Raw genomic sequence first — 13299 nt, 5'->3', positions numbered from 1 at the left:
CCTGTCTTCTGAGCCTGTGCCCTTAACCACGGCGTGGGCGTCCTGCCTATATAATTAACCTACTCATTGTTCCCGTTCCCGTTCTTCCTCTTGGTAGCACGAACAAAATGAGAATGAAGTTCCTGAAACTATTAATTTTTTAAAAGATTTTTATTTATTTATTTGACAGAGATCACAAGTAGGCAGAGAGAGAGGCAGGCAGGGAGAGAGAGGAGGAAGCAGGCTCCCCACTGAGCAGAGAGCCCGATGTGGGGCTCGATCCCAGGACCCTGGGATTATGACCGGAGCTGAAGGCAGAGGCTTTAACCCACTGAGCCCCCCAGGCGCCCCTAATTTTTTTTTAATAGTGGTAGCCTTTTAGCGAGAGCAGACCCCCGTATTCCTCTTCCTGGCTGTTAAAATCACATGCTATTTTATTTTATTTTATTTTATTTTTTTAATCTGAGCACAGTTGACAAAGAAGTGTTGTGTTAGTCACATTCTGAGAGTTCAGTCGGACATTGTGAATCAGCCTGGGTCCCCAGTGCAGACGTGCAGGTCAAGCAGCGGTAACTGAGATGTCCACGTAGGTAGTCTGGTGAAGCAAATTTCTCAGGTCCATTTTCTTTTTCTAGGTTTGTTCATGGATGTGTGTGTGTGTGTGTGTGTGTGTGTGTTGAGTGGAAGGTGGGAAGGGGAGAGAGGCAAGACGAAAATTTCCAAGAACAAATTACATAGACGTAAGCCCTTGTCCATGGGAGGAAACCAGGAACTGTGAAATTGTGAAGTTCTTTGAAGTTTGCCCCAAACCCGCTCCTCGGCCACCTGTTCCATGGGGGCCGGGAGTTGGACGGCCCCACTCCGCTGCGATGGCTCAAGCTGTCACTGCACCGGAATGTTCCAGCTCGCCTCGGCCTGGCTGTCCTCGCTGGCTCTGTCCCACTCAGGCAGTTCACCAGGTTCTGTTGGGCACCAGGCTTCCAATTAGAGAGAAATCCCACTGTGTGGCCAGCCTCACCAGTGCCACTCTGAGAGGTCCCTTTGCCAAGGCCCAGGCTGACCTCTGATCTGTCACAGATGGGCCAGTCCCACACTCCTTTGTGCGCATTTGGAGGAGGGGGGTGGGGCTGAAGAGGGAAGCCCACGGGGAGTCCGAGTGGACATTGGGCAGCAGCGCAGTTCCTCAGAGCTGGGAGACGCTGGGCAGAGTTGACAGGACCCAAATGCTAGTGCTGTGGAGGGAAAGGGGACTTTGGGAAGACCCTGTCTTGAGCCCCAAACCCAGCATGGGGCCTCCTCTTACCACCTTCTGAATATTCATCTCAGGCTGGACTCTTGGACCCGAGGAGAGACAGGAGCCGCTAACTGGCTCCTTCCAAAACTGTCACCTTGCTGATGGCGCGTGGCACAGCCGGCTTCCTCCCTGCCCGGCCGCAGGCTCCACGCCATCTCTGCAGCCTGGGAGCCCCGCTCGGCCCGGGCTCAGGGACGGTCCTGTCAGCAGCTCTCACCATGGACGGTATTAATCACGCAGAGCCAGAGTGAATGAGAAAGCTAAATTCCGATTAGCATAAGAGATAGAATCTTAGAGAACTCCTTCTCTAATTCCCCAGCAGGACGGAGAGAGAGACTCTGAGTTCTGCACAGCTGCTCTCTGGACAGAGGACTGGCTGAACGTGGTTCATTATTTTGGGGGTGGCGTGCGTGTGTTCTCTATCTCCCCTATCAGCCATTTCTTTTCTAAGCCTCTTTTTATTCATTTATTCATTTTTGTTTTTATTTATTTTTATTATTTATATTTTATTTATTAACCATCCTCTTTCTCTCTCGGTCTTGTTTTCTGTGTCTCTGTCTCTCCCCCATGCACTTCCTCCCTCTCTTTCCAGGTTCAGTATCTGTAACTCCCTAGTCAGGAGCAACGACCAAGCTCAGGCTCGACCTTGACATTTCTATACTCGGCCATAGTTGGCCTAGAGCCATGGCAAAGCCTAAAGAACGAATAGGCGAAAAGTGGCAGAGGTCTTCCCAGATGTTCTTGGAACGATGCTGCGTGTCTTAAAAATAAAATTGAATTCAATCCACGGAAGCAGAAATGAACGGTTTCTTCACTATTCTGTCCTCTCTGGGGTGTTTCCCCCCTTTATTGTTTGCAGTTGGATTGGGAATTCTAGGATTCTATCTCTCCACGTGGCCTTTTTCCCCGACCCCTTCTCTTTTTGAACTCCAACTGGTTAAAGCAAACAGAACCCTGCCTCTAGCCAGTGATGCTCATGTGGAAAAGGAAGTGCTACTTTAGGGGGTTAGGTGGTTCCCATGACAAGACAGGCTATTTCCAACAAGTCTTCACCATTACATTGCTATCTCTTGGCTTCTCCGTTCACGTGACTTTGTTCGTCTGATGAGAGAAGTGGCCTTGTGTGTCCTCCTGTGTCCTTCTCTGTCTGCACGTCTGCCTCATATGGAGGGTTTGAAGAAGGGAGAGATCTCTGTGACACCACAAGTGTCATCTTTAGAATCAGCATTGTTGATTCTACCAGATCTGGCAAGTGGAGACTCCTGGGGACACCGCTGGGGAGCCGTTCATATCCTTAGGTGTAAAGTGTCCTTCAGAGTCAGGCTCAGGGCCCTGACAGCTATGATGATGGCAAGAATTCTGATGAGCTAATGCACGTGTGGACTTTGGTCATGAGGCAGTCGCTCATAGTGACGTCCAGGTCATGTCACTGCACGTTCCTCTGTCTCTGGCTAGGCCGGGCTCATTCACCAGCTCCTCCAACACAGACTTCCCTGAGCACAGACTGGGACTCTCTTCTCCTTTCTTTGCATCTCTCCTTGGGAGAGCCATTCCAAGGGCTCCTGAGCTGGAGAATACATCAGGATCACCAAAGAAATCTTGGGAAAAAGTACAAAATCCTGAGCCCCACCCAGGAGATTCTCCTCCAGCAGGTGCTGGGGTAGGGCCTGGGATTCTGAGGTCTGCCTTTGACTTTGTGCTTCAGGACCACACAGCCCAAGCCTGGGAATCCCTGGAGGCCAGAGACTGTGTCCAAGTGCCCATTCTACTCCCAGCCCACAGCCCCACACCTGGCTCATTGAAGGCGATAAGTAATACACGGAGAAGTGGGCCAGGTCCCTCCCTGTCTGTCCTGCTGACCTCTTGCTTCTCTTCTTTTTGCAGACATCCCTGTTATTCCGGATCTGGAAGAAGTACAGGAAGAAGACTTTGCTTTGCAGGTGGCCGCCCCTCCCAGGTACACTGAGCATGAAGTTAGCAGGAGGCAGAGAACATGTGAATTCATACATTCCAAATCCCATGTATAGTGGTGCTGCTCCCTGAGTGGAGTTCGGGAATTTCTGGTGATGGGTTCCCGTTTTGCTAGGCATAGTCCTTCCATTTTGGTCCTTCTCAGCTACCTAGGAGGCTCTGGGGATGGTGGCCCCACGGCTCTCCTGGATCTGGTCCCGCCTGGGGTTCCACCTCACCTTCTCTCTTTCATACAGCGTCCAGGTAAACCGGGTGATGACCTACCGTGACCTTGACAATGACCTCATGAAGTACTCAGCCTTCCAGACCTTGGTGAGTGGAAACAGTTTTCACCCAGAGGGCAGGCTCCAGGCAGCATCTCCTCCACAGGGCTCTGAGGCCGCCTGGTGGGGCCATCGTTCTCGGGTATCTGGGGTCCCTAGACCCAGCCTACCCCAGTGTCTCCCAGGGCCAGGCTCTCACCCACCTCCATGGCTGCCCACTGGCATTGGTAGACACTGTGGCCCAGTAGATCTGCCGCTGTCATGCCCTGCCCTCTTGCTGTTGACCTTCCTGCAAAGAATGCCCAGCCTGCAGGAGATTATGGTGGTCCTGCCTCCCTTGGTGGCTGTGTGGTCCCCTCACATTTTTACTCTTTAAGGCGGTTCTGCAGGTCTGGGTTGGGAAGCCCCACCACGCACACCCTGACCCACTTAGCAAGAGATGGTTGTCCGGAGGTCCCCTGGGGTGCACAAGCTGGTGTATGTGTTTGTTTGTTTGCATTCGCAGGATGGGGAGATCGACCTGAAGCTCCTCACCAAAGTCCTTGCACCAGAGCATGAAGTCCGAGAGGTGAGTAGCCACAGGATCTCCTTCTCCGTGCTGCGTCCTTCCTACGGCCAATTGGCTCCCCAGCATGAGCGTACCCTTCCTGTGGCCCATGGGGCAGTGGGGGTGGGGTGGGGGGTTCAGGGGAGGTCGGATGTGACAGAGGGAAAAGGCTTCCTTCCTATGACCCAGCAATACCTCTTCTGGCAGGACGATGTCAGCTGGGACTGGGACCGTCTGTACACCGAGGTATCCTCTGAGCTTCTCACCGAGTGGGACCTGCTGCAGGCGGAGAAGGACGAGCCCGGGCGACAGCCTGCGCATCCCTGAGCCCTGGGTCAACAGCCTGCTCTCCCCGCACAGAGTCATTTCTGCTTTGGACTTGAAGAAAAGGCCAGAAGCCTAAACCTAGAGAAGCTTGCAAGCAGCTTAGAATTTTTCTATGCAATATTTTGTAATAAAAATACTTATTTTCAGTAGACCACATGGGATCATTCCGTTGTCATAAATTACTTTATTCTGTGGCCATCTCTTCCATTTCTTTTTAGCACCTCTTGGAAAGATTCGTCAAGAGTGAAGGAGGGCGGCTTTTAAAGGGTCTGACAGGTACGCCAGCGGCCATTGAAGAGCGTTGAGGGTAAGCTTGGCTCGGGGAGACGAACGGCGCTGCTCCTGGACGCTGTTTGCTCCACAGGGGCCACAGCATTTGCCCGGAACATCCATCTCCTTGTGAGCACCTGGACGCTGGGGTCCGGGAGGTTGCCAGCTGCTAGCTGCCGGGGTCCGGGGAGGGCCTGGCGGGGTGTCGCTTACGTCAGCGAAGCTGCACCATCTTCACGCTGGCAGGTGGCTTCGCTGAGGAGACAGCAAGGAGTGGGTGTGATAAGGTGACCCGTTCCTCACGGTGGGGTCTGGGGGGCTTTTATGACAACACTCCCCCCTTTCTCCTTTCTTCTCACAGCCCACGCCTGGGGCTCCCCAGGCGTGCCCTTCCCTTCCGCCCCAGGTTCGCTGCTGGTTCTGGTCAGCAGGGCCCAGCTTGGCAACCCCGAACGTTCCACAGAAGCTCTCTCCCGGGGAGCCTGGGACTCCCTCTGACCTTTCGGAGACGTAGCTGCCTGTCTCCGTTGCTCCCCCAAGCAGCATCGCTGTTTCCTAACTGTGCCAGTATCTGGAGCAGAGCCCAACCTTCTTTCGAAACAGAGACATCTTTTGTTTTTGTTTTTCTCACTTTCTCCCCCAAGACCTGTCATCTGAGGACAGGGACTCTCCCTGCCCGCCTCTCCTAGATGTCACTTTGGGTCCGGCCCACCCAGGCTGGCAGCTGTGGACCGAGCCCCACTCCGCAGCCATGGGGCAGCCATGGGGAGAGCTGAGAGCTGCTCTTATCCTGCCTGGAAAGCCCTTCATTAAAATTCAGTAAAACAAAGAGGCTCAACACTTCAAAAACCCACTGGGGGGTTATTTTTGTATGACTACTCGTGCCCTTCCCCATTGAGCCCAGAGGTCTCAAGAAGCACCAAAGAGACTGCGCAGCTGTTAATTATAAACTAAGGGATTTAGTGGCTCTGGGCCCCCTTTTCCTTCTTTTCTAGAGTCACACTTTTAGCTCCGATGGCCCCCCTTTTGAAATAATTCCCATGGTCACTGAGAAGTGTCCGCCCATTCTGGTTTTTCTTGAGCACCATCCTGAAATCCGAAGGAGAAAGGTATTTCTAGTACCTTAACTACTGACCAGTTCAGCTGCTTTGGGACACTGATAAACTTGGGAGGGCTGCAGCCAGCCTGAGCAGGTGGCTAGGGGTTGACTTCCCTCCTCCCTTTATTTTATGAGAGTGACAGCAACAAGGTCTCCTGTGGACTGAGTCCTCACCACAGGCCAGGCACTGGGCTCGGCACGTACGCGTGATCCCACTAACTACTCACAACCACCCAGTGAAACACAGTTGCTGTTACCCCATTTTACAGATAAGGAAACAGGCTCAGAAAGGTATAGAGATTACCCAAGATAATCCAGCTACTTAGTGGCGGAGCTGGAACTCAAGACCAAGGTATCTGACGCTGCTGTGCTTTTAACATTTGTGTTAAAAGGAACCTTCTGCTGCCTTCAGCTGGGGGAAGTAACCTAGTGTATAGCAGGCAGAATTAGCAGTGTACTGGGAGAAGCTGCCTGCCACCACCCTCCACCTCCCAGACAACGCATCCCTCCTTTGCATGGAGTGACCACAGAACAGAGCGTACAAAGCCTCCCAGGATGACTGGGCTCCAGAGTCCTGGCCCCAGGGAGGTAAGGATGAAGCCCACAGACCCGGGTGAGGAGCAGCTCGAAGTCAAATAAGCTAAGCCTGGCCAAGAGTCAGGTTCAGGCCAGGGATGCCCAAGTGTCCTCTCACCTGTCTGGGCTTCATCCTTTCCATAGCCTTCGAGTGCCGCACCTCGAGAGCTCCTGGGCATTGACGAGGTGTCTCAGACCTTATGACCACCTGGTTCTTACCCGACCCCTGAGCTACCTTTCTTATGTTTCATCCAGCGGTGCCACCCAGCCCAGACTTCAGAGGGCCTCCCCGGAAGATGGCTCAGGAGGTATGACCAAAAGGACCCACGGCTACAGGTACCCACACTATGGTTTTCTGCAGGTGTGTTGAGGAGTCACGGGACAGGTCTCTGTGGCCACCTCCTTCGTGGGGCATGTTGACTGGCCCCTCAGCCACTTCTCCTAGGCTGGCTCACGTCGCCTCTGAGTGGGCTCGAGACCTCCCAGCTGGTCTCTGACAAAGTCTCCCGTGGGGACCTTGGCTTTGGGCATTAGTTGCAGAGATGCCGTTCATAGGCTGGGCAGTGGTGGGGAAGTTTGCTCCCTCGTGAGATATGGATTGCTGCTCTGTACGTGCCCGGCTCTGTTCTAGGCATGGCAGAGAGAACACTAGACAAGCTGAACTCCCTTCCCTCGTAGCACTCATATCGGGCAGGGTGGGGGAGGGACGGACAAATGGGTCAAACACACAGCGTGTTAGGTGGTAAGGGTGCCCTGGAGAAAAACAAAGCTGGAGCAGGGAGGGACATGCTAGGTCAGGGGCTGCGATTTTTAAGTGGGGTGGTTAGGGGAAGCCTCACAGAGAAGGTGACATTTGAGCAAAGACCTAGAGAAGGTGCAGGGGGAAGAGTAGGGGCAAGACAAGGAGCTACAGAGCAGTGTCCCAGGGAGAGAGGACAGTGCTTGCAAAGCCAGCAGGCGAACAGACACCTGGCTTGTCTGAGTAGCAGAGGCGGTCGGTGTGCCTGGGTGGAAGGGGCACGGGGAGAGGAGATGCTCTGTCTTGCCGCGCCCATGGTCTCGGGATGCGTGGGGCCCACGCCCTCCAGGGACACGCGCACTCTCAGGCCGCCTCCCCCTTACCAGATGGCCTTTAGAGAGAACTCAGACTGCTGCCTGGGCCTCCCAAGCCCCAGCCTGGGAGAAGTGGAGCACAATGAGCTCTATCTGCTGTGAACCGGAGGTCAGGAGGCCACTGTCAGCTCCCTGCCCGGCCCTGTGTGGGGCAGACGGGGCGGAATTGTTGGGCCCCTGCATGCAACGCTCCCCGAAAACTCACAGCTCTGATGAAAAGCTCAAGAGAGAAATTCATCTGGGCTGCACCTTGGGTCATCTCTATCCCTGGTTGTTGGCTCATCTTTGCTGGACCCCGGGGCACCCCAGACAGGCTTTATTTAGGTACTATGTGCTCCAGACGGAAACTGATGCTAGCACCTGCTCGGTGTTGCTTGACCCAAATGTGCAGCTTACGTCCATCAGGGCCTTTCTTGCATAGTGGTCGGGGGGCTCCTGGGATCCCCGGGGCCGATGACCTGAATGAAGGGTAGTATTTACTACAGCGAGATAAGGAAGCTTAGCCTCCTTTGCTCAGCTTTGCCCAAGCGGTGCTGTGTGTTTCTCTCACAGCCCAAAGAGTCATTGAGGAATGGATAGCTGGGTGAAAAGGGAGTGTCCGGGGAGGTGGGGGATGGGGGCAAGGGGCAAAGAACCCAGATTCCAGAATCATGGAAGACCTGGGTTCCAGTCTGTCTCTCTCACCTGGTAGCTGGGGGTCCTTGAGTGAGCTGCCTTCCTTTTCTGATTCTGTTTTCTCAGCTGTAAAACGGTGATGATATTAGTATGAGAGTAGGATTAGGATGATATTAGATGATATTAGTGAGATTAAGATATCACTCTTAAGATAGTGGTGCCCAGTGAAAGCTGAATTCTGCTAGATTTTAGAACTGGATGGGCTCCAAAAGTGACCATAGGGAAGGTCCCACCGGATATGTTACTGCAACGAACCTACACTCTGCCGGGGACTGTCACCCTCATTTCCCCTCGTGCATTATTTCTTAGCCATGGATAGAAGAATGGTTTGGCAGGAGGTTTTTTGTTTTTATAGCAGTTTTACTAAGGCACACTATGCACGCCTCCAAAGTCACCGCCGAAAACACACAACTCAGTGATTTTAGTAAATTTACCAAGTGGTGCGACTGTCACCATAATCCTGTTTCAGAATATCGTCATCACCCGACAACATTCCCTTGTGTCCCTTTACAGTTAATCCCGGCTCCCACTCCCAGCCCTCGGGAACCACTGATCTGCTTCCCGACCCTATACATTTGTTGTTTGTGGAAACTGCATAGAAACGGACTCATGCAATATGCCATCTTCTGAGTGTGGCTGCTTTCACTTCCCATGTTTTCACGGTCCAGCCACGCCCTCGCACGTGTCAGTCCTTTGATCTTTGTTCCGTGGAACCCCGCCGGTCGGAACCCCGCCGGACGGAACCCCGCCAGACGGACCCACACCGCGGTGTTTGACCGTGCACCCGTGGGCGCATGCTTGAGTTGTTTCTCGTTTGGGCCTCTCAGGAATAATGCCCTCTGCACAGGCCTGTGCGTGTGTTTGTGTGGACATACGTCTTCGTTTCTCTCGGGTAGATTCCAAGGAGTGAAATCACGGGGTCATAGGGTACGTTTACATTTAACTTTTTTTTTTTTTCACTTTCTTTAAAGAAAAACACTGTGTAAAACTTAAAGGTTAAAGAGCAGACAGAACAGTTGGAGAATTATTTATGTTTAACTTTGCAGAAACTGCCAGACTTTTTCAGGGCAGCACTTCTGTCTGCCGGTGCTTTCGGGTATCAGGATTAATGAAGTAGTTGATTTGTTTTGCTTGTTTGTTTGTTTCCTTTCCTTAACTTTTTCAAAGGTGGCCGTGAAGTTTATACTTGGCCCAATCTCCTGATTCCTCCCTCTCTTCCTCCTTCCTGTCATTGAGCTTACCTCTGTTTTAAGAATGCAGAGCTCTTCTTTCTGTGCCCCCCTCCTCTGCCCCAGCCTGGAAGCTTCTTCAGGGTAAGAAGGGGGTGTTGTTTGAGTTTCTGTAAAGCCTTGCCAGGAGTTTAACAGTCAAATAAGACATGGTCCTGACCCCAAGGGGCTCACAAACTAGTAGAGAAACAGACAGGTCTCATCTATGTTTTCAAAGCCCTAGTTTTGAAAACCTCAGAGGCTTTCCAGATGGAAGCACCCCACACCATCCATTGCAAAGTGGAGATGAAGGCAGGGAGAGAGGGAACTTGGAGTGTCCACCAAGAAGTACACAGTTGGGGCTGGTTTGCTTAGAGCAGGATCCACAAATGGTAGCCCGGGGGCCAAATTCAGCCCGCCACCCGTTCTTATAAGAGTTTTACTGGAACGGAGCTTTGCTGTTTTGTTTACATACTGTCTGTGGCCACCTTTGTGCTATGAGAGCAGAACTTAGTTGTGACAGAGACCATGTGGCCTGCAAAGCCTAAAATATTTACAGTCAGGCTCTTTACCGAAAGATTTTGCCAACATCTCCTTAGAGAAAAGAATGAAGATGACAGATAACAACACCCATGTGCTCCCATAGTTCGGCCGCGTGGTGATATCCAGAAAATCAACTGCAGGAACCGTGATCTGAATCAGATGTAAGGAAAGACTGGACGGGTGGCAAGGTTAGGTGGTAACCTTCTGGCTCCTCCAAGAGAGAGACAAACTTCCCTTCAGAAAAGGGAAAAAGAAAAAACAAAACAAAACAAAAAACACTTCTCCACTCCAGCACAGTTGGGACATAAGCTATCTGGAGACAAAAAGCTGGGAGGGGTGACTGGACTTCTGGGCCCTTCGGTCCTCTTGGAGATGTAGGGAAGGAGGGCGTTCTCCGGAAGTCAGATACTTTTGGCGCTGGGCTCAGGATAATGAAGGGGCAGTCCAGTGGAGGGGGGCTAAGAGCAAGGGAGGAAGGAAAAGGCCAGTTTTTCTTTTGGCAAGATAGAAATCAGAACGCGAGGGTGGCGGGAGCCAACAGAGGAAGCGGCGGGCCCTCTTGTGGCTATGATGGAGTGAATTAATTCCCGGCATATGTTCCCGGCATCTGTCGTGGTGGCCTGGACCAGAAGGGTCAGCAAGAGAGAGGACCCTGCCAGGGCTGAGCATTAGCCCAGAATTCCCGGGCTGCTGGGGCTCTCGGCTCCCACAGAACGATGGCTGGCCAGCACGCCCAGGAACATCTGTTGCAGCTGTGGCAGGCAGTGCTGCCTTGGGAGGAGGGGTGGGGGGGGGTCCCCTCCACATGCTCACTGCAAGAAAACACCTGCCTGTGAAGGGGCTGAGAGAAGGCCTGTAAGGGTCCTGCAAAAGCGCTCTCTTCCAGATCTCGGCTGCGGTAGATTCGAGCCGCCAGCAGCCCCGAGGTGTGATGTAAGCAACAGTGCTGGGAGAGGCAAGAACGCAGAGATCTTGGGATGCCCTCCGGAGTACCAGTCCCTGAAACCCCCCGGATGCTCTCTGGGCTTCTTACGCAGAGTGTCCTTCGGGAGTCCGAGATCCACGGAGAGGCAGCCGGGCAGGAGGGCGTGGTGGCTGGGAAGGCAGACGACGCCAGGTTCGCTTTTCTGCCGCTCCACGCTGTACCTGCACCGCTTTGCATGGGGAGTCTGTGCAGTGGTGTCCTCGTCTACAGAGTGAGGTCGAAAATCATTACTGTCTCCTAGGCTCCGGGGTGATCAAACGGCCTGCAACACATCAGGTGTCTGGCACAAAGGAAGCACTCAGTGAGGGGGAGCTCTGATGACACCGAGGGACAGTCAGTGGTCACCTGTTGCCTCCAACAGAAGTCATGGACGTTAGGCACTGAGGGGACCTGTGTGGGCGTCTACCCCAAAGTCATGAACTGGAGGGCTGTGGGCTAACCTTGACCCATACAACGTGTTTGATCGGCCTATACACTTTTTAAAATCACTTCGTTAATTATCAGCATTAAAAATGGAAAAGTTTCACATTAAACCCAGATTTCCGGCTTCTCTGAGGAAATGAGGGGATGTGTCCGCTCTGGGGCCACGGCTTCTATGGCGGTGATTGGCTTGAGCAAAGAAGCAACAGCCCCTTTAAGTAGGGGCAGTTCAGCGTGCCCCCCACTCCCTCCGCACTTCTGGGTGCCGTGGGCTTCTCCTCCTCGGGTCAGGACGCCTGACCCCGTGTCCAGCAGGGATCCGAGAGGAGTTTGACCGGAGTCCTGCGGTAGGTCCTAGGCCAGTGACTGGTGAGCCCTCTGCCCTTAGTCAAGGGCAGTTAAACCGTTAAGCTGTGCTCTGGCACTCGTGGTGTCTGCTGAGGAACAGCGTCTGGCTCAGCAGTCAAGAAGCGGAGGTTTGCCACCTTCTTTCTGTAGCAGCCTCTGGTGCCTCGAGCGCACCACTGAGGCACTGGGAAGCTGGGGGGGGGGGCGGGGCGGGCGGGCTGTGGGGGCGGGAGTGCGCCTACACCCATCAGGCAGGAGGGTCTCTGTGCTGTGCTCAGGAGGAGGGACACCCCCGAGGGTGCCCCACTCAGCTCACCCTTCCAGAGAGAGGACCCAGTTAGCGGACAGCCTCCAGCAATGGAGCTTTCGGGGTCTGCCCTGGTGTGCTGACAACACCCAGCCTGTTACTAAACCTGCTGGTGGCAGAGGCTCACCGTTCCCAGCCTGCACGACTCCTCTGTGACAGTCCTGGTTCCAGCACTCTCCCGGAGGCCTGCTAGGACTTTCTCAAGAGCTACCCGGTGGCCTGAGACTCTGACTGCCCAGTCCTCCCTCCTTCCTCCTCTCTTTTCTCTGGTGACAGGCCTTTGTCACTCCCTGGAGGCTTTCCCTGCGACCCCTGCTTGCTCCCCTCTCTAGCTTTCACGGGCCTGAACGACTGCGTGTCTGCTTCCTCAGGGGTCCAAACAGTGGGCCTGGGGTGGCCCTGCGAGACAGGGTGGGCCCATTCCTGGGCAGGGCTGAGGAGGGGTGTGGCCTCTTCGGCAAAGCCACCTGCCTCATGAGCCCGGGTGGCTCCGCTGGGGTGTGGGGTTCCCGGAGAGGGATAGAAGGAGTTTGGCCAGAGGTAGTTTCCTCCATCACTCATTCATTGGAAATGAATCCAACCGAGGGGAACTGGCAGGCATTTGGCAAAAAAGAATTTGGTTTCCTTGCAGCAGGGAGAGGAAACAGCTCCATGTACCCCTTTTTGTTTTGCTGAGGTTGGGCATGAAAAAACTGTGGGTGGCTTAATGGGCAGAGAACGGGGATGTCCTGGCACAGCAGGCCTGCTGGGACACAGGATGTGCCCTCCAGGGAACTACCTGTTGCCCATCAGGATCAGGGGGCATGGCCTCGGAGGGTAGGAAGGGAGATGGAGTCCAGGCAACTGTACCCCAGACCTTGGCGGGGTGGGGCCAGGTAGCAAAAGCCCCTGAGCTATTCTGGCAGTACTGGTGGTGTGTTCTCAGCTGGCAGAGGGGAGTCTGTGGCGGGTGGGTGGAGGGCCAGGTGTTCTTATGGAAGCCCAGTGGACAGAGCTACGCTGCCCCTGAGGCATCGTGATGACCACAGTGTTCCTGCAGTTTTAAGGACAAAGACCGTGAAGCAGCAAAGACCAAATAAGAAAGAGGCCGCATGAGATGTCTGGGTGGCTCAGTCAGTTAAGCACCTGCCTTCGGTTCAGGTCACAATCCCGCGGTCCTGGGATTGAGTTCCGCATTGGGCTCCCTGCTCAGTGGGGAGCCTGCTTCTCCCTCTCCCTCTGCCTCTGCCTGCCTCTCCCCCTGCTTGTGCGAGCTCGCTCTCTCTCTGACGAATAAATAAAATCTTGAAAAAACAGAAAGATGCCTCGCAGGGCATAGATGACAGAGACAGTACTTAGTAGGGGAAGCTAAGCAAAGAGAAAAAAAATAGTTTA

The 13299-nt window shown here is 53.8% G+C and overlaps 1 protein-coding gene across 1 annotated transcript in view; it reads left to right on the top strand.

The window, feature by feature from the left end:
• Positions 1 to 4542, top strand: part of LOC111148626 (intraflagellar transport 43) — an 81038-nt gene extending 76496 nt beyond the window's left edge. The window contains exons 6-9 of the mRNA XM_022505366.1: positions 3158 to 3230; positions 3481 to 3556; positions 4013 to 4075; positions 4262 to 4542. Of these exons, the coding sequence (XP_022361074.1) occupies positions 3158 to 3230; positions 3481 to 3556; positions 4013 to 4075; positions 4262 to 4381 (332 nt within the window). The 3' untranslated portion in view covers positions 4382 to 4542. The remainder of the gene's footprint in view (positions 1 to 3157; positions 3231 to 3480; positions 3557 to 4012; positions 4076 to 4261) is intronic.
• Positions 4543 to 13299: the final 8757 nt, after the last annotated feature.

The sequence above is a fragment of the Enhydra lutris genome, unplaced genomic scaffold (genome assembly GCF_002288905.1).
Source record: "Enhydra lutris kenyoni isolate GAN:26980312 unplaced genomic scaffold, ASM228890v2 scaffoldscaffold20, whole genome shotgun sequence".
NCBI classification, from domain to species: domain Eukaryota; kingdom Metazoa; phylum Chordata; class Mammalia; order Carnivora; family Mustelidae; genus Enhydra; species Enhydra lutris.
The sequence above is the reverse complement of the archived record's forward strand: the minus strand, read 5'-3'. Positions and strand labels throughout refer to the sequence as shown.